Source organism: Dryobates pubescens, chromosome 34 (genome assembly GCF_014839835.1).
Source record: "Dryobates pubescens isolate bDryPub1 chromosome 34, bDryPub1.pri, whole genome shotgun sequence".
Taxonomy (NCBI): domain Eukaryota; kingdom Metazoa; phylum Chordata; class Aves; order Piciformes; family Picidae; genus Dryobates; species Dryobates pubescens.
In genome coordinates this window covers 8,845,685-8,863,157 of record NC_071645.1, presented here as the reverse complement: position 1 = coordinate 8,863,157, position 17,473 = coordinate 8,845,685, and the positions used below count along the sequence as shown (strand labels likewise).

General features: G+C 62.3%; 2 protein-coding genes across 2 annotated transcripts; both read left to right on the top strand.

The window, feature by feature from the left end:
* Nucleotides 1-311: 311 nt before the first annotated feature.
* On the top strand, nucleotides 312-6,161 carry HEPACAM (hepatic and glial cell adhesion molecule). Its single transcript, XM_054176178.1, has 7 exons — nucleotides 312-574; nucleotides 3,510-3,851; nucleotides 4,071-4,352; nucleotides 4,460-4,553; nucleotides 5,042-5,115; nucleotides 5,201-5,271; nucleotides 5,535-6,161. Exons 1-7 carry the CDS (start codon nucleotides 490-492, stop codon nucleotides 5,820-5,822), a joined length of 1,236 nt encoding a protein of 411 aa, XP_054032153.1. The 5' UTR covers nucleotides 312-489; the 3' UTR covers nucleotides 5,823-6,161.
* A 2,273-nt stretch (nucleotides 6,162-8,434) lies between these two features.
* ROBO4 (roundabout guidance receptor 4) lies at nucleotides 8,435-17,222 on the top strand. Its single transcript, XM_054176022.1, has 18 exons — nucleotides 8,435-8,498; nucleotides 9,350-9,637; nucleotides 9,713-9,851; nucleotides 9,927-10,054; nucleotides 11,019-11,134; nucleotides 11,259-11,478; nucleotides 11,565-11,686; nucleotides 12,382-12,553; nucleotides 12,629-12,779; nucleotides 12,869-12,999; nucleotides 13,450-13,608; nucleotides 13,709-14,006; nucleotides 14,087-14,581; nucleotides 14,669-14,968; nucleotides 15,049-15,321; nucleotides 15,402-15,730; nucleotides 15,831-15,959; nucleotides 16,054-17,222. Exons 1-18 carry the CDS (start codon nucleotides 8,435-8,437, stop codon nucleotides 16,197-16,199), a joined length of 3,660 nt encoding a protein of 1,219 aa, XP_054031997.1. The 3' UTR covers nucleotides 16,200-17,222.
* The last annotated feature ends 251 nt before the right edge of the window (nucleotides 17,223-17,473 follow it).

Below are 17,473 nucleotides of genomic sequence, written 5' to 3'. Positions count from 1 at the left end.
CCTGGATGCGATCACAGCATCGCATTAAAGCCTGGGAAGCAAACAGAAAAAGGGGGAAAGCTCCATTTGGGGGGGGGGGGAGGGGGGGTCCAGCTTCCCGGATCCCCCCTCCGCAAGATACCCTCAACTTTATGTGATGCTCAGAGCCCTAAATCCCACGGGATTGTGCACAGAGAGGGTGGAAAACCTCACCCAGGCTTGATGGGGTGATGCCCCCGACCTCCAGCATCACCCTAGGATGGGGAAAACATGGGAAAGGTGGCTGCGAAGAGGGGAGGGAAATAGCAAATTTAGTGTTTTTGCCCCAAATAAATGTCAGCTCGAGGCCGCTGGGAAGGCGAAAGCCGCCGGGACACAGAGTTCTATTGAGAGAGGACAAAAAAAAGAGGGAATAAACTCAATGGGCCGGGCGGGACGCCAAGCTGGGAGCGCCGAGGGACGTGCCCGGAGTAGGGAAGCGACGGGATTCGGGGGGCGAGCCTGCCCGAAATGTGGGGAGCGCTGGGCGCCCCGCGGGGCCACCCCGTTCCCCCCTGCCTGCTGCCGGTGACCTGGCTCCTGGCGCTGCACGCAGGTAGGGCGAGCTCCCAGCTTTCCGCCGGCTTTCCCTTTCCCCCGCGGGCTTTCCCATTTCCCGGTGGGGATTTCTCCGGGGGTTTCAGGGCGGGGGGGATCCGGATGGAGGATGGTGGGAGGGGGCTGAGCAGGGTGGTGGGACCCGGCGATGGGAGGGTTTGGGAGGGGGGTTGCTGCGCCGTCGAGCATCCCCCTCCGCCTGGGAGAGGGGGAAAAAGGGGGAAATTGGGAATAAATCCAGGCAAAAGCAGTTGTCTCCCGGAGCCCAGCGGCTGCTGCTCGAGGGTGGCTCCATCACTCCCCTCTCCAGCTGTCTGCCTTTCCCCAAACCCCCTTTTTGCTCATTTTTCAGCTCCCCCCAAACTCCTTACTCATCCTTCAGCTTTCCAGAAGCCCCTGGGTTTGATCCCATTTCTTGGTTCGCCTCTGTTGGTCGCACCCTGCTGCACCCCCGCAGCGCTCCTCTCCCGCACACCCACGCTCCGGGGGTGCAGCAGGCCCCAGGCTGCCTGAGCCCAGACCCAGCGACGCCGCACAACCACCTGCAGCCTTTTGGCACCGCTTCCTCCACCTTTGCGCCCCAAACCCAGCCCCACAGAGGCCCTGGTTGCCTCAGGAGGCAAACCAAAGCCTATGGATTTGCACAATGCCCCCAGACCACCCCTGGGGCACCCCAAAACCTCTGCTCTGCTTTTTCCTAAAGAAAACAGCACTTCCCCCCCAACAGCTGAAAAATGAGGATTTTGGTAGGGGTTTTTCAACCAAAAGCAAGCAGGAAGGGTGGGAGATCTCCACCCCTACACCTGGAATGCTGTAAAAAACGGGATTTTTGCCCCAGGCATTTAACTGACCTCAGCTTTGTCATGGAGTGGAGGAGGAAAACGCACGGTTGGGTTACAAAAAGCAAGGAAAAGGTCAAGCAGCAGTTTGGGGGCACCCAGGTGGTCCTTAAAGCTGCACCGGGGCTACCTCCCCCATGGGGATCACCTCAGTTTTGGGGCTGGGGGGCTCTGGGGGCTGAGCTGGGAGGGCAGACGGCCGGAGCCCGCACGGCCGCTGCATACCAATAGGTCTCATGACTCTGCTGGGCTTGTTTGGAGCCTTTCTTGTGCCCTCCCCAGCTGCTTTTCCCACTCTCCTCCCCCCGTCAATATGTGGCTTGTTCACCACCCGATGACGGCACCCAGCGGGGGGGCACGGCTGGGACCCCCAGGGCAGTGAGGAGGGGGTGTAAGATGATGGCATTTTGGTGGTTTGAGCTGTACCCCCAAAAAATATCTCTCCCCCCCCCTCTTTAAAGTTCTTTTTGGGGCTCAAAAGCAGCAGTGGTTGTGTGCCCACCCTCCAGACGCAGCTTGGCATCAGGGCAGGGGGCATCTGGCTGCATCAGGGCATCCAATGGGGGTGGGGAGGGGGTGCAATAATCCCCCTCCCCCGCAATTTTTGGGGTGTTTCATGCACCTTTGCAAAAGGTTGCAGTGAGCTGGCTGCAGGAGGGCTCCCAAGCCCTCCTTGGGGGCGACGTACAGAATGAGTCATGGAACAGCTTGGGTAGGAAGGGACCTCAAAGGTCACTGCTGGGAGGGCAGAGGGCTGCAGCAACCTGGCTGCAGGAGCCCACACACAGCCTGCAGGTGCTGGGGGGAATGTAGGTGTCTGAACAGGGCTGGTTGCATCAACCCAGCAACAGGAGGTCTCCCATCTTCCATGCAGCTTTTGGGGGTGATGCAAAGGGCTGCACTGACCCCCCCTCCCTCCTAGGCCTGATGCACTTGTTGACCCTGGGGGAGGGTCTCCCATGCACATCTCGGGGCATGGTTCATGCATTTTTGCAGAGCATTGCATCAACCCCTTGCTCCTCCATTGATGCAAGCCTTGGGGTGATGCATGCACCTTGCATCAACATAGCTGCAGGAGTGATCCTATGCCCTAACCCCCCCTGCAGTTTTGGGGTAGAGAGTTGGTTCCATCAGACCAGGAACAGGAGGTATGCCAGCTCTCATGATTCTGGGGGTCATGCATCTTTGCAAAGGGTGGCATTGACACCCCCTCCCCCCAGGCTCCATGTGCTTTTTGGGGTGATGCAGGCATTTTGCTTTTGTTGCATCAACCTGGCTGCAGGACAGCTGCCAACCCCATGCGGGTTTGGGGGTGATGGATGCATCATGGCAGAGGGTCACGTCAGCTCAGCTGCAAGACGCTTCCTGCCCCTCTTCCCCACAATTTTTAGAGCTGATGCAAAAGGGTTGGTTGCATCAGCCTGGACACAGGCATGCCCTCACCCCGATGCAGTTTTGGGGGTGATTCCTGCTTCTTTGCAAAGGGCTGCATTGAGCTGGCTGCCTGCAGCCAGGGTTCCCACAGCCCAGTGCAGTTTTGGGGGTGATGCAGAGAGTGAGTCAGAGAATGTCTTGGGGTGGGAGGAACCTTAAAGATCATCAGATTCCAGCCCCCTCTGCCACGGGCAGGGACCCCTCCCACCAGCCCAGGTTGCTCAAGGCCTCATCCAGCCTGGCCTTGAACACCTCCAGAGAGGGGACATCCACAGACTCCCTGGGCAACCTGTTCCAGTGTCTCCCCACCGTCACTCTCCAGTCTCAACCTCCCCTGCTCCAGTTTCAAACTATTGCCCCTCATCCTGTCACCCCAGGCCCTTCTAAACAGTCCCTTCCCAGCTCTCCTGCAGCCCCCTTCCAGTCCTGGAAGGCCACAAAGAGTTGCATGGATCCCCTCCATGGCCGGTGCCCTTTCTGGGGTGATGTGGACATCTTCACAAGGAGCTGGCACTGCAGTCAGTACCCCACTGCCAGGATACATTTTGGGGGTGCTCAGCACTTCCCATTGCTGCTTTCCCTCTGGGCCCACGGGAGGGGGCAGCCCAGCTGGCACCCACGCCCCACTGTCTGTCCCTCTCTCCCGCACCCCACGCCCAGGTCTGCTGGCAGGGGTGAACATCACCAGCCCCACGCCGCTGGTGCGGGGCACGGCGGGCAAGGCGGCGCTGCTCTCGGTGCGCTACGCCAGCGCCAGCGCCGACAAGCCGGTGGTGAAGTGGCAGCTGAAGAGGGACAAGCCTGTGACCGTCGTGCAGTCCATCGGCACCGAGATCATCGGCAACCTGCGGCCCGACTACCGCGACCGCATCCGGGTGCTGGAGAACGGCTCCCTGCTGATCAGCCCCCTGCAGCTGGCCGACGAGGGCGCCTACGAGGTGGAGGTGTCCATCACCGACGACACCTTCACGGGCGAGAAGACCATCAACCTCACCGTGGACAGTAAGGGCCAGAGGCTGGCCAGTGGAGGTTGGGTCCTCCATGGGATGCCTTCCCTCACCGCTCTTCGGGAGGGGTTTCTCCAGACGGGAGATGGTTTCGGGGGTTCGACCACCCCACGCGGCCCAATTCCACCCCCGGCGCCGTGTCCCTTCTCGGCCCCGCTGGGTTCACCTACCCCCTGGCACTAAACATCACCGAGACTCTCCTGCTTGCCCACAGTCCCCATCTCGAAGCCACAAGTGCTGGTGGCCTCCTCAACAGTGCTGGAGCTCAGCGAGTTCTTCACGCTCAACTGCTCGCACGAGAACGGCACCAAGCCCACCTACACCTGGCTGAAGGACGGGCGGCCGCTGAGCAACGACTCGCGCCTGCTCCTCTCCCCCGACCAGAAGATCCTCACCATCACCCGCGTCCTCATGGCCGACGACGACGTCTACAGCTGCCTGGTGGAGAACCCCATCAGCCACGGCCGCAGCGTCCCCGTCAAGCTCACCGTCTACCGTAAGCCACTCGCCGTCCCCTCCGCGCCTGCGGGGCTTGGCCGTCCCTCGCAGACGCTCCCAGATACGATCCTGGGGGGGTTGTCCCTCCTCGTTCTTTTCCTCCAGGTCGGAGCTCCCTCTACATCATCCTCTCCACTGGGGGCATCTTCCTCCTTGTCACCCTGGTGACTGTTTGTGCCTGCTGGAAACCCTCCAAGAAGTATGTCTGGGGAGGATGCTGGAGCTAGACAGAGTTCCTCGTGTCCCATCTTGTCCTATCCTGTCCCATCCCATCTCTTCCCATTCTATCTTGTCCTGTCGCATCACATCGCACCTCATCCATCCAACCTCAACAATTCTGTCTTAGTGGTGGACTTGGCAGTGTCAGGTTTATGGTTGGACTTGATGACCTTAAAGGTCTTTTCCAACCTATATGATTCTGTGATTCTACAATTCCATTCCATCTCATCTTGTCCTTTCTTGTCTCATCTCCTTTATTTCCATCCCATCTCATCATGACCTAATCCATTCTATCCCATCTCATTCATTTCATCCCATCCCATCCCATCCCATCCTGACCCACCATGATCCATCCCATCTCATCCATCCCACCTCTCCCTCATTGCATCCCTGTACCCTCAGCTGAGCCACGGGCAGTCCCCCTGCCACTCCATTGCATTGCCTCCCCATGTCCCCTCCCTTCCCCAGGGACAAGCGGCAGGCAGAGACCCAACCAGCCTCGGAGTACACGGAGCAGGATGAGGAGCGCCTGAAGCATGAGAGTGAGTCCCAGCCCCATGGCGGTGGCAGGTTGGCCAATGCCAAGGATACCAACATGGTGACCATGCCCTTGCCTCCTCCCCACAGCTGAGGGCATCCCGCGGAGCAGCGAGCACGAGCGCAAGAACCCAGTAGCCTTGTACATCCTGAAGGACAAGGTGAGAGGCCAGCAGCAGGCAGCAGCAGGCCAGCAGGCACCAGCAGCCAGCAGGCAGCAGCAGGCACCAGCAGCCAGCAGCAGGCAGCAGTGGCAGCCAGCAGGTAGCAGCAGCAGGCAGTAGCAGCAGCAGGCAGTAGCAGGCCAGCAGGCAGCAGCAGCGGCAGGCAGCAGCGGCAGGCAGCAGCGGCAGGCAGCAGCGGCAGGCAGCAGCGGCAGGCAGCAGCGGGCCCCGCACGCTTCCCACGCTCTGCTCTCTTGCAGGACTCGCCGGAGGCAGAGGAGGACTCCCCGCCGGAGCCCCGTGGCACCGTGGAACCGGCTTACAGCAGCACGCCGGTACCGGCGGCCGGGCGCTCGCCGGGGCCGGTCGGGCGCTCGACTCGGCGCTACCATCGCTCCCCGGCTCGCTCCCCGGCCTCGGCGCGGCCGCACAGGTCCCCGCCAGGCTCCCCGGCGCGGGCGCGTGGGGCCCCGCGGCTGCTGCGGACTGCCGGCGTCCACATCATCCGGGAGCAGGAGGAGGCCAACGCCGTGGAGATCAGCGCCTGAGCAGGGCGGACGTGTGCGCTCCGGCGGCGAGCGAGAGCGGGCGGGCGGGAGGGACACCGGCGCGGCTCCGCTCCCGCCCCCGGGCATCGCGCGGCTCGGCGTAAAGTCACTAATTTGCTATTGATCCCACCCGGAGCTCCCCTCTTCCGTCCCTGTCTTCCCGGGGTGCCACTTCCATGGTTTGCTCGCCGGGACGAGCGTGCGGGGAGCGCGCGTGGGCTGCGAGCGAGCGAGTGTGCCATGCACGGAGAGCCTGCGAGAGGGCACCGAGCATGCAGAGTGTGCACAGGGCATGCAGAGAGGGCACAGGGCGTGCAGAGTGTGCATGGAGCATGCAGAGGGCACATACGTGAAGGAGGGAACACAGGGCATGCAGAGTCTGCCTGCGGCATAGAGAGTGAGTGCATGCGCTGTGCAGAGCAAGCAGGCACTGAGAGTGCAGAAAGAGTATGCAAGCAGCATGAGGAGAAAGCATGCATGGAGAGTGCAAGACAGCATACACGGAGCATGCAGAGAGAAAGTGTGTAGAGGAAGCACGCAGAGCATGCACACCCTGAGCAGAGAGAGCAGTCACGGAGCACGCAGCAAGCGTGCATGCACTGCACAAGAGAGAGTGTGCATGGAGTGTGCAGGAGGGAATGCAGAGAGTGAGTGGAGAGAGCATGCAGGCACTGAGCAGAGAGGAAACAGCATGCAAGAGGGAATGTGTGAGGTGTGCAGAGGGAGCATGCATGGAGCATGCAAGAAGGTGTGCAGAGTGTTAAGAGTGTGCATGGAGTGTGGAGAAAATGTCCACACAGCAGGCAGAGAGCATGCACAGAGCATACAGATGGATGTGTAGAGCATGCAGAAAGACTGCATGGAACATGCAAGAGGGGGTGTACAAGGCATGCAGAGAGAGCATGCTCACACAGAGAGCAATCTCAGAGCGTGTGGAAGGACGTGCATGGAGTGTGCAGAGAAAGCCCACAGAGCATGCAAAGGGACATGTATGAAGTGTGCAGAATGCAGGCAGAGAGGGCAGACGTGCACAGGGATCAGTCAGCATGCAGCAAGAGCATGCAGGCACAGTGCACAGAGAACAATCACAGAGCATGCAGAGAATGCCTGTGGAGAACATGGAGAGAGTGTGCAGCTGAGGCTGCATGGATTGTGTGGAGACTGTGGACATGGAGAATGTGGAGAAAGCATGCACAGAGTGTGCAGAGCATGCATGGAGACTGCAGGACTGAAAGCATGCAGAAAGTCTGTGGAGCGTGCACAGAGCATGCAGGGAGGAGCATGAGAGCATAGCACAGAGGAAGCTTGCAGCAGAAAATTCAGAGTGTGCAGCATTGGCATAGGGCATGCATGGGTGGTGCAGTGAGCACGTGTGAAGCGCGCAGTGAGCGTGCAGGGCACGGGCTCAGAGCTTGCGCGCAGCACACAGAAGGGAAGCACACAGCGCCCATGCAGCTGCGACTGCACACAGCATGCAGAGGTGTGCAGGGAGCACACACAGCACACCAAGTGCCTCACACACGTGTGGCAGGGCGCCAACCCCCCAGCACAGCACCCGGTCCAGCTCACCCCGGCACACAAGCAACCTGCTCGGGGGGACTCCCTCCTCCCCGCAGCCCTGCCCCGGCTGCACCGTCCCCTGCACAGAGGCCTGAAGCCCAGGTGAACCAGAGAGCACCGGCCAAGCGAGCTGAGCCCCACAGCTCGTTCACTCTGGTCCCCACTGATGGCATCCCCAGCCCAGAGCTTGTTCACTCTGGTCCCTGCTGGTGGCATCCCCAGCCCAGAGCTCGTTCACTCTGGTCCCTGCTGGTGGTGTCCCCAGCCCAGAGCTCGTTCACTCTGGTCCCTGCTGATGGCATCCCCAGCCCAGAGCTCGTTCACTCTGGTCCCTGCTGGTGGTGTCCCCAGCCCAGAGCTCGTTCACTCTGGTCCCTGCTGATGGCATCCCCAGCCCAGAGCTTGTTCACTCTGGTCCCTGCTGGTGGTGTCCCCAGCCCAGAGCTCGTTCACTCTGGTCCCTGCTGATGGCATCCCCAGCCCAGAGCTCGTTCACTCTGGTCCCTGCTGGTGGTGTCCCCAGCCCAGAGCTCGTTCACTCTGGTCCCTGCTGATGGCATCCCCAGCCCAGAGCTTGTTCACTCTGGTCCCTGCTGGTGGTGTCCCCAGCCCAGAGCTCGTTCACTCTGGTTCCTGCTGGTGGTGTCCCCAGCCCAGAGCTCGTTCACTCTGGTCCCTGCTGGTGGTGTCCCCAGCCCAGAGCTCGTTCACTCTGGTCCCTGCTGGTGGTGTCCCCAGCCCAGAGCTCGTTCACTCTGGTTCCTGCTGATGGCATCCCCAGCCCAGAGCTCGTTCACTCTGGTCCCTGCTGGTGGGGGGGAATTAATTTCTTTGGATTAATTAAAGTCATTAACCACTGGTGTCCCCAACCCCACCTCCTCTGGGTGCCGCTCAGCGCTGTGGCTGGCCCCAGCTCTTTGTGTGTCCATCGCGGTCCATCCCCCGCCATCACTTCCCGGCCCCCGTGTCCGGCTATTGTCCCCCCCCATCCGGAGCTGGATCCGGCTCCGGTGCTGGTGCAGGGCAGCAGCCGGAAGGCTCCCAGGGCCAGCATGGCAGGCGGCTGGGCCGCGGCGCTGGCCTTGGGGCTCTGCCTCACTGCAGCTCGCCGGGGAGGTGAGTACAGCCCCCGAGGCTGAGGGGAAACCCCCAACCCCAAAACTTCCTCCACCCACCCCAAAACCCCACCAGGGTTGTGCCGGCTTGGTGCACCCACCACTGCCATGTCACCAACCCACAGGCTGCCACCCCCCTGGCGCAGCCATGACCCCCCAGAGTGCAGCTGGTAAGGACACCTCAGGGGGTGGGGGGACCCCAAAAATCCTGTGTTGTCCCCACCCCATGTCCCTTCCCATCCTGTGGTGTGTGCATGTCCCCCACGGCGTCCCCTCCTCCCCCATACCCTGTGGTCCTCTATTGTGGTGTCCCCTCTCCACTCGTGGCGTCACCCCCTCCACCCATGGCCTTCCCCCACCCATCATGTTCCCCTCCGCATCCATGGTGTCTCCATACCCATGGTGTCCTCCCATCCAGGGCATCCTCTCCCCACTTACGCTGTCCCCATCCCCATGGCATATTCGCCTCACCAGTTATGTCCCCTCCCCACCCATGGTCTGTATCCCCCACCATGGTGTCCTCTCCCTATCCATGGTTTCCCCACCCCACCCCTGCTGTCCCTACCTCTTCATGATGTCCCCTTCCTAACCACGGTGTGCCTCCCCACACCCATTACCTTCCCCTCCCCATGTATGGTGTCCCCTTGCCCACTGTGTCCCCTCCTCACCCACTGTGTCCCCTCCTCACCCACTGTGTCCCCTCCTCACCCGTCGTGTCCCCACCCATTCTGTTTGTGCCTGCTTCCAAGATGTCTCCTCCCCACCCATGGTGTCACCCTACAATCCATGGTGTTTCCCGACCCCTGGCGTCCCCTCCCCACCCCTGATGTCCCCAGTCATGATGTGCCCTCCCCACGCCAGTGCTGCGGGACAACTTCCGCCTGCAGCCGGGTGATTTGGTGGCCACGGCCGGCCAAGTGCTGGAGCTGGACTGTGTGCCCCCCTCGGGTCACCCCGAGCCCCGGGTCACCTGGAAGAAGGATGGGGTGACCTTGGACCTGGCGGGTGGCCGCTACGTGGTCACCAAGGGGAAGCTGAAGGTGGCCCCGGCACGACGCAGCGACTCCGGGCTCTACGTCTGCGTGGCAGCCAACGCAGCGGGCGAGAGGCAGAGCCGTGGTGCCCATGTCTCTGTCCTGGGTAAGCCAAGGATCCTCTGTGGGTGGTGGATGTCAGGCCCGACCTTGGTGCCATGTTCCTGATGTCACCCAACAGAGAAGCCGACCATTGTACGGCGCCCGAGTGACACCGTGGTGGCGGCTGGCAGCACCGTGGAGCTGGGCTGTGGTGCCCAAGGTGATCCGATGCCGCGGGTACAGTGGCACAAGGAGCGTGGGGACCTCCCCTGGGGCAGGTAGGTGGTGGTAGGGTGGAGGTGGCCCATCCCCAGGGGTGAAGATGGTGCTGATGGACAGCTGGTGACCCACAGGCACGAGGTGGACCGGGAGAACACGCTGCGCCTGCACGCCGTGGTGCCTGCCGACGCCGGCACCTACGTGTGCACGGCCCAGAGCCAGCTGGGCACCGCCGCTGCCACCGCTCGCCTCCGTGTTGAGGGTCAGTCCTGGCACCTCCAGGGCCTTCACCACCACAGGCACCCTGGGCCTTCTGGGAGTCCATGCAAGGGGAGCTGTCTGACAGCGTCCATCTCATGGGGTTCATCTGAGCGTAGCCTATCCAAAGAGAGGTCCAGCCAAGAAGGTCATCCAAGGGGTATCCCAGAGGGGACCATCCAAGGGGTATCCCAGAGGGGACTATCCAAGGGGTATCCCAGAGGGGACCATCCAAGGAGTATCCCAGAGGGGGCCATCCAAGGGGTATCGCAGAGGGGACCATCCAAGGAGGTCTAACTAAGGGGAGTCCGTCCAGAGGCATCCATCCAAAGGGGTCCATCAAGGAGGAGTCCATCCAGCTGAGTCATCTAAGGGGGTCCATTCCAGAAAGGTCCATTGCAGGGAGCACTTCTGAAAGGGGATTGGAACCCATCTCAGGAGTTCCATCTGAAAGCATCCATCCCACCAGATCCATCTAAAGGGTCCATCCAAACATGGAAGGGGATCCATCCAAAAGAGTCCAGTCAGTTGGGGGTACATCCAAGAGGATCTGTTCAGGACAGTCCTTCTAAAGGGGATTCATCCAAGTGGGTTCCCCCAAGAGGATGCATTTAGGACATCTGTCTGAGGTGAGGGATCTGTTAAAGGGGAGTCCAACAACAGGTACCTGTCCAAGGGGTCCCTCTGGGAGGGATGCATCAGAGGAAATCTATCATGGGGTCCATCAAAGGAGGCCCATCCAAGAGGGTCCATCAAGGTTGTCTGTCCAAGGGTGTCCATCCAAGAGGAGACCATCCAAAGGGTCCATTTGAGCAGGTCCAGCTAGGCAGACATCAGGGTCTGCATGCATGGGGAGACATCAGGGTCTGCATGCATGGGGAGACATCAGGGTCTGCATGCATGGCTCTCAGGAGTGGGTGCATGGGCAGGCACTGCAGGACCTTGCTCTGGCCCGGTGCTGCTGGTAGCCCTCCTCTGCCTCACAGGCCGGCGGGAGGCAGCACCAAGAGACCTTCTGGCCATGAGGCCTCACCTGGACAATGTCACCATGCTGCCCACTGCTGCCGTCCAGCTGCGCTGGCAGGTTGGTGTGGTGCTGGCGTGGCCCCTCCAGAGCGCTGGAGTGGGGCACAGGGATGAGGCTGGGGCTCCATCCCCAAGTCCCGCCCGGTCCCACCATGCCTCGTAACCCCTCCCATCTTCTCCAGATGTTGCCACCAGTGCCGACACTGGTGAGCTTCATGGTGCTGTACCGCTCCCTGCTCCCCACCAGCACCTCCTGGGTCCAACATGACGCTGGCAAGTTGCTCAGCACCATCATCCCCCAGCTCCGCAGGGGCCACCAGTACGAGTTCAAGGTCCGACCCTACTCCGGTGGGACCCAAGGCTTGGACAGCAACAGTAGGCACCTCTGGATACCTGAGGAAGGTGGGTTGGGGGCCTCAGGGATGCCCAGGTGGAGGATGGGAGTTCACCTGGAGGGTCCCAGAGGTCTCAGCACCCTGTCCCGGCAGTGCCGAGCGCTGCGCCCCAGCGTGTCACCGTGGGCCGGGCTGAGGCGGGGAACGGCACCGTGGTCGTCAGCTGGGAGCCTCCTCCTCCTGAGGCCCACAATGGCATCATCCAGGGCTACAAGGTTTGGGGTGAAGTTGGGGGGAGGTGGGGCTCTGGGACCTCTAGCCCAGGAAGGTCCATCCAAGGGGTCTGTTGAAGGGGGGCCATGAAAGGAGGGAGCCCATCAAAGGTGGGGATCTATCCAGGGGTGGCTCTCCAGGGAGTGCCTGTCCAAGGGGGATGCATCCAAGAGGGATCCTGAAAAAAAGCTTCACCCAAAGCGGCTAACCAAGGGGAAGGTCCATCCTAGGAGATCCATCTAAGGGGTCAGTGTAAAGAAGGGATTCATCCAAGTGGGTCTAACCCAAGGAGGTCCTTTCATGTGGGTTCAGCCAAGGGAATCCATCTGGAGAGGTCATCCAAGGCATCTGTCCCTCTGTTGATAGAGGTCCATCAGGGGACTCGTCTAAGGGACCCATCCAAGAGACATTCATTCTAGGGGGTCCATCTCAGGGGCTTCATCCAAAAGGGCCATGCTATTGGGATCCATCAATGGGGGCCCATCAAGGGGATTCATCTAAGGGGGTCCATCCAGGGGGGTCTATGCAAGGGATGTTGACTTGAGGGGGTCTATGCAAAGGGATCCATCGATGGGGGTCCACCAAGAGGATTCATCTAAGGGGCAGCATGCAGAGGGGTCAACCCTGTTGGGGCCCATCAGTGGGGATCCATCAAGGGGATCCACCCGAGGGCACTCATCCTCTCGGTGCCTGCCAGGTGTGGTCAATGGGCGAGGGCTGGCAGCGCCCCACCAACAGGACGGTGGACGGAGGCACACGCCGGGTGGAGGCTCTGCTCCCCAGCCCTGCCGCCGAGTTCTGCGTCCAGGTGGCAGCCTTCAACAGCGCGGGGCTGGGGGTGCCCAGCAATGCCACCTGCAGCGTCCCGGGTAGGGGACGGGGAGGGAGCAGGGTGGAGGGGGGCAAAGTGGTGGCACTGTGTGACTCTGGTGGGACCCTGGCAGGGCTGCCGGCTGGGAGCGGCGGCGTGGGGGGGCTGCTGCGGCAGCCTGCAGTCATCGCGGCCGCCGGCTCGCTGCTCTGGTTGGCCCTGCTCGCCCTCCTCCTCCTCCTCTGCCAGCGCCGAGCCAGCCAGGACGCCGCAGCTCGTCACAGGTGAGCAGTGATGGGCCGGGGGAGACATGGCAGGAGGTTCCCCGACGTGGTGGGGATGGGACAACCTGATGGCACCTCTTGGCCGGCAGGCTGGTGGCTGGTGACTCACCGTGGCTTGGTGGCCCCTGGAAACCTGGTTGTGCCCCCGGGAACCTCAGCAGCAGCAGCAGTCTCAGCAGCCGGCTGCTGGGCAGCGATGGACGGGACCCCCACCCCTCCAGTGAGCTCCGGGTCTCGGACCCCCTCCCAGTGCCATGGGACCCCCACCCCTCCAGTGAGCTCCGGGTCTCGGACCTCCTCCCAGTGCCATGGGACCCCTCCCACTGCCATGGGACCCCCACCCCTCCAGTGAGCTCCGGGACTCAGACCCCCTCCCAGTGCCATGGGACCCTCATCCCTTCAGTGAGCCTTATGGAGGCTGGGACCCACACTCATCCCAGTGACCACCCCCAGGACTCCCACTCATTACCTAGGATCCTCACAAGGTGCTATGGGACCAATGCAGGCTGCCCAGTAGCCCTCACCCTATGCCTGGCACTCCCTCACCATGGGACCCCCACCTGGGTGTTGCATCTCTGCAGTTGACAAGGACGTGGGGACAGACAGAGCCGAGGGCAAAAGGGACAAGGGACAGCACCCATGGGTGCCCTGACCTTTCTTGTCCCTCCAGCCCTGTCCTTGGAGCCAAGCCTGGGTCCACCAACACCCTCCACCCGCAGCAGCCTCCGCGGGGGCCACCCCGGGCCCCTCGGGGACACAGGGCACCCCGGGGTGCGTGCCTCACCCAGCACCCCCGGCCCGGCACCTTGGGAGCGCCTCCGCAAGCGAGGTGGGTATGGGGGACAGGGGGCCGTGAGGGGACAGGGGGCCGTGAGGGGACAGGCGGCCGCGGGGAGGTGGCCCACGGCTCCGTGTCCCCCGCCCCGCAGAGCTGCAGCAGGTGCACAGCACCCCCCTGCCCACGGGTGGCCCCGGCCGTGGCCCCGGCACCGGGAGCGCAGCAGGTGAGTGGGGGCCGGATCTGGGGCTGGCAGCGGGGTGGCCCCCGCGAAGGGGCCCCGAGGGTGACAGCGGCACCGCCGTGGCGGCTGGAGAGGACCCGTGGCGGCTGCCGGTCTTCAGCTCCCCCAAGCCGCGGCGAGGCAGCGTGTCCCTGGCCACCAGCGTCACCGCGTCACCAGTGACACCCCCGAGACCACCCCATGCGCGGCACCCGCCGGTGACACGGTGAGTCTGAGTGTCCCCACCCTGGGGGTGCAGAGGGGCACCCCATGCTGCAAAAGCCACCCTGTCCCTTGTACCTGCAGGTCCCCGGCCACCGTGTGCCCCAGGGACACATCCCCAGTCACCAGGTGCCCCAAGGACAGGTCCCCAGTCCCCGGGGTCCCCAGGGACAGGTCTCCAGCCACCCAGCACCCCAAGGACACATCCCTGGTCACTGAGAGCCCCGGGGGTGTGTCCCTGGTCACCAGGCACCCTAGGGAGGTGTCCCTGGCCAGCAGGCACCCCAAGGATGCATCACCAGTAACCAGGCTCCCCAGGGACGTGTCACCAGCCATCAGCCACCAGAGGGACACAACCTCAGCCACCAGGCAGCCTGAGCACACGTCCCTGGTGACCAGGCACCCCAAGGACACACCACCAGTGACCAAGCACCAGAGGGACACGTCACCAGGCGGCAGGCACCCCGAAAACAAGTCCCCAGACAGTGGCCACCCAAGGGACACATCCCCAGCCACCAGGCTCCCCAGGGAGAAGTCCCCAGCCACTGGGCACTGCAGGGACAAGTTCTTGGCCACCAGGTACTGCAAGGGCAAGTCTCTGGCCACCAGGCTTGCCAGGGACCCATCACCAGTGGCCAGGTACCCAAGAGACACCTTCCTGTCCAGCAGGTACCCTGAGGACGTGTCACCAGCCACTGGCCAGGCCAAGGACACGTCTCCAGCCATGGGACACCCAGGGGACATGTCCTCAGTCACCAAGAACCCTGAGGAGATGTCCCCAGTCCCTGGGCACCACAGGGACAAGTTCCTGGGCATGAGGTACCCCAAGGACATGTCCCCAGCCACCAGCCACCACAGGAGCCCAGCCCCAGCCAGCAGTCACCAAAGAGAGACACCACCAGCGATCAGGCAGCCTAAGGAGATGTCTCCAGTGCCTGCTCACCTCAAGGACACATCCTCGGGCAGGTACCCCAGGGACTTGTCCTTAGCTAGCAGGTGCCTCAGGAGCCCATGACCAGGCACCCAAGGGACACCTTCCTGTCCAGCAGGTACCCTGAGAACATGTCACCGCTCATGAGGCACCCCAAGGACACATCCCCAGGCTCCAGGCACCCCGAAGAGACATCTCCAGTTGCTGGTCACCGGAGGGACATGCTCTTGGGCACCAGCTACCCCCAGGACATGTCCCTGGCCAGCAGGCACCCAAGGGACAGGTCCCTGGTCACTGGGCGCATCTCACCGGCTTCCAGCGATGGAGTCCTCACACCACAGCAGGTGGCTGAGGACCTAGAGATGGAGCAGGACACCACCTACCCCAGGTACACCTCGTCCCTCTGGGCCACCACCATGGTGGCAGCATCTCCTGGTGCCAGCTGTGTCCCCACCCTGTCCCTCACAGCCCTCCGGCACCCCGCACCCCACGCTCCTTCTCGCCGCTGCACACCTACGGCTACATCTACGGCCCCCCGGCCTCCGAGCTGGGCGAGGACGAGGAGGAAGAGGAGGAAGAGGAGGAGGAAGAGCAGCCAGCAACAAGAGGCTCTCCGGAGGGGTCGCTGCTGAACGGCTGGGGGTCTGTCTCAGAGGACAACTGGGCCAGTGCCCGCTGCAGCCTGGTGAGCTCCTGCGACGGTTCCTTCCTGCTGGACGCCAGCTTCGCGCGGGCCCTGGCCGTGGCTGTCGACAGCCTCTGCCTCGGCCTCGACGACGCCGACGGAGGCTGCGGGGGTGAGCCAAGGGACCCTGCACCCCCTCTGCACCCAAGCATTACCATCTCCCCATCGTGACACCATGGTGGTGACAGCATCTCCTGCCTCGTCCCTGACAGGCCTCTCGCTGCCGCCATCACCCCTGGAGAGGATCTTCTCGCCCGGGGTCCCCACCTGGGACTGGGGAGCAGCACTGGGGGTCCCCCAAAGAGCTGGGACAGAGGCAGCCATGGGCAGCCCACAGCATGGTGAGCGGTGCCCTGACAGCAGGCAGATGGGCACCAGGGGCTGGGGGGTGTCACCTGTTGGGGGGTGCTGGAAGATGTCCCCTTTGCTTTGCAGGTGGCCAGGGGACAGGGAGTGGCAGCCCCCGGTCCAGGGCAGGCGGTGAGCTGGGGACAGAAGGGACAGGAGCATGGCGGTCCCCGGGCTGTCGGACACGGCGAGGCCAGGGGCCCCTTGGCTCAGCTAAATTCCAGCTTTATTAAGTGGTTCCCCCAAAAGGGGCTCTGCTAGCAAAAGTCACCCACAAAGGGTAGGTGGCACCAACGTGGGTGGCTGTCCTCCCAGTGTCCCTGTCCTCCCAGGTGTCCTCATCGTCCCCATGCCCTCCTTCCCAAGTATCCTCATGCCCCCAGTCACCCTCATCCAGCCCAAGTGCCATTGCCCATCCCAAGTGTCCTCATCCTTCCCCAGTGTCCCCATCCTTGTCCCCCCCAAGTGGCACCATCCCTCCCCATGGGCCTCATCCCTCCCCAACATCCTCACTCTCCCCTGGTGCCCTCCTTCTCCAGGATCCCCATACCCAACCATCCTCATCCAGCCCAGGTACCACTGACCATCACAGCTGTCCCCATCCTCGTCCTCCCCAGTGTCCTCCACCTTCCCCAGTATCCTCATCCCCCCAACCATCCTCATCCAATGTCCCAAGTGTCCTTGTCCTTCCCCAGGGTCACTTCCTCCTGACCATCCTCCAATGACTATTCTGTCCTTGTCCTTCCTGTCTTCATCCTTCCTCAGCATCCTTGTCCCATCTTGATCATCCTTGGCCCTTTCAACTGTGCTCATCCCTCCCAAGCCACCTCGTCCTTCATGAATGTCCTGACCACTCCTCCAAGTGCCCTCATCCCTCCCTTGTCACTCCCCAGGGTCCTCAACCCCTCGTAACTGCTCTTGGCTTCCTCAGGCATCTTCAAATGCTCTCAGGGTCCTTGCCCGTCCTGAGCATCCTCATCCCTCCCTGGTGTCCTTATCACTAGTGACAGTCCTTGGCCTCCCCAAGCATCCTCAACCATCCTTGTCCCTCCTAACTGTCCTTGTCTCCAGCATCCTCATCCCTCACAACTTTCCTTATCCCCAGGGTCCTCATCCCACCCAAGGATCCTTGTCCCTCCCCACTGTCTTTGTCTCTCTCCAGTGTCCTTGTCCCAGGGGCTTCATCCTTTCTGAGCATCCTCATGCCTCCCCATTGACCTCATCCCTAGTGACCATCCTTGGCCTTCCCAAGCATCCTCAGTCACAGTATCACAGTATCACTTGTCCATCCTTGTGCCCAGGGTCCTCATCCTTCCTGAGCATCCTCACCCCCACCCCCAACATTCTCTTCCCTCTCAACTTTCCTTGTCCCGAGTCATCATCCTTTTCAAGCATCCCTGTCTGTCCCACTGTCCTCACCCCTCCCAACTGCCCTTGTCCCCAGGGTCACCCTTCCCAAGCCTCCTTGTCCCTCCCCAGCATCTTTGTCCTTCCCAGCTGTCTTTTG

Bases quoted from the DNA above. Each gene is read 5' to 3' on its own strand.
- ROBO4 (XM_054176022.1), top strand. From the start codon at position 8,435: ATGGCAGGCGGCTGGGCCGCGGCGCTGGCCTTGGGGCTCTGCCTCACT. The intron at 10,055-11,018 runs GTCAGTCCTGGC...TGCTGCTGGTAG, and splicing joins CGCTCGCCTCCGTGTTGAGG to CCCTCCTCTGCCTCACAGGC. The intron at 14,007-14,086 runs GTGAGTCTGAGT...TTGTACCTGCAG, and splicing joins CGGCACCCGCCGGTGACACG to GTCCCCGGCCACCGTGTGCC.
- HEPACAM (XM_054176178.1), top strand. From the start codon at position 490: ATGTGGGGAGCGCTGGGCGCCCCGCGGGGCCACCCCGTTCCCCCCTGC. The intron at 4,353-4,459 runs GTAAGCCACTCG...CTTTTCCTCCAG, and splicing joins CGTCAAGCTCACCGTCTACC to GTCGGAGCTCCCTCTACATC. The intron at 5,116-5,200 runs GTGAGTCCCAGC...TCCTCCCCACAG, and splicing joins GGAGCGCCTGAAGCATGAGA to CTGAGGGCATCCCGCGGAGC.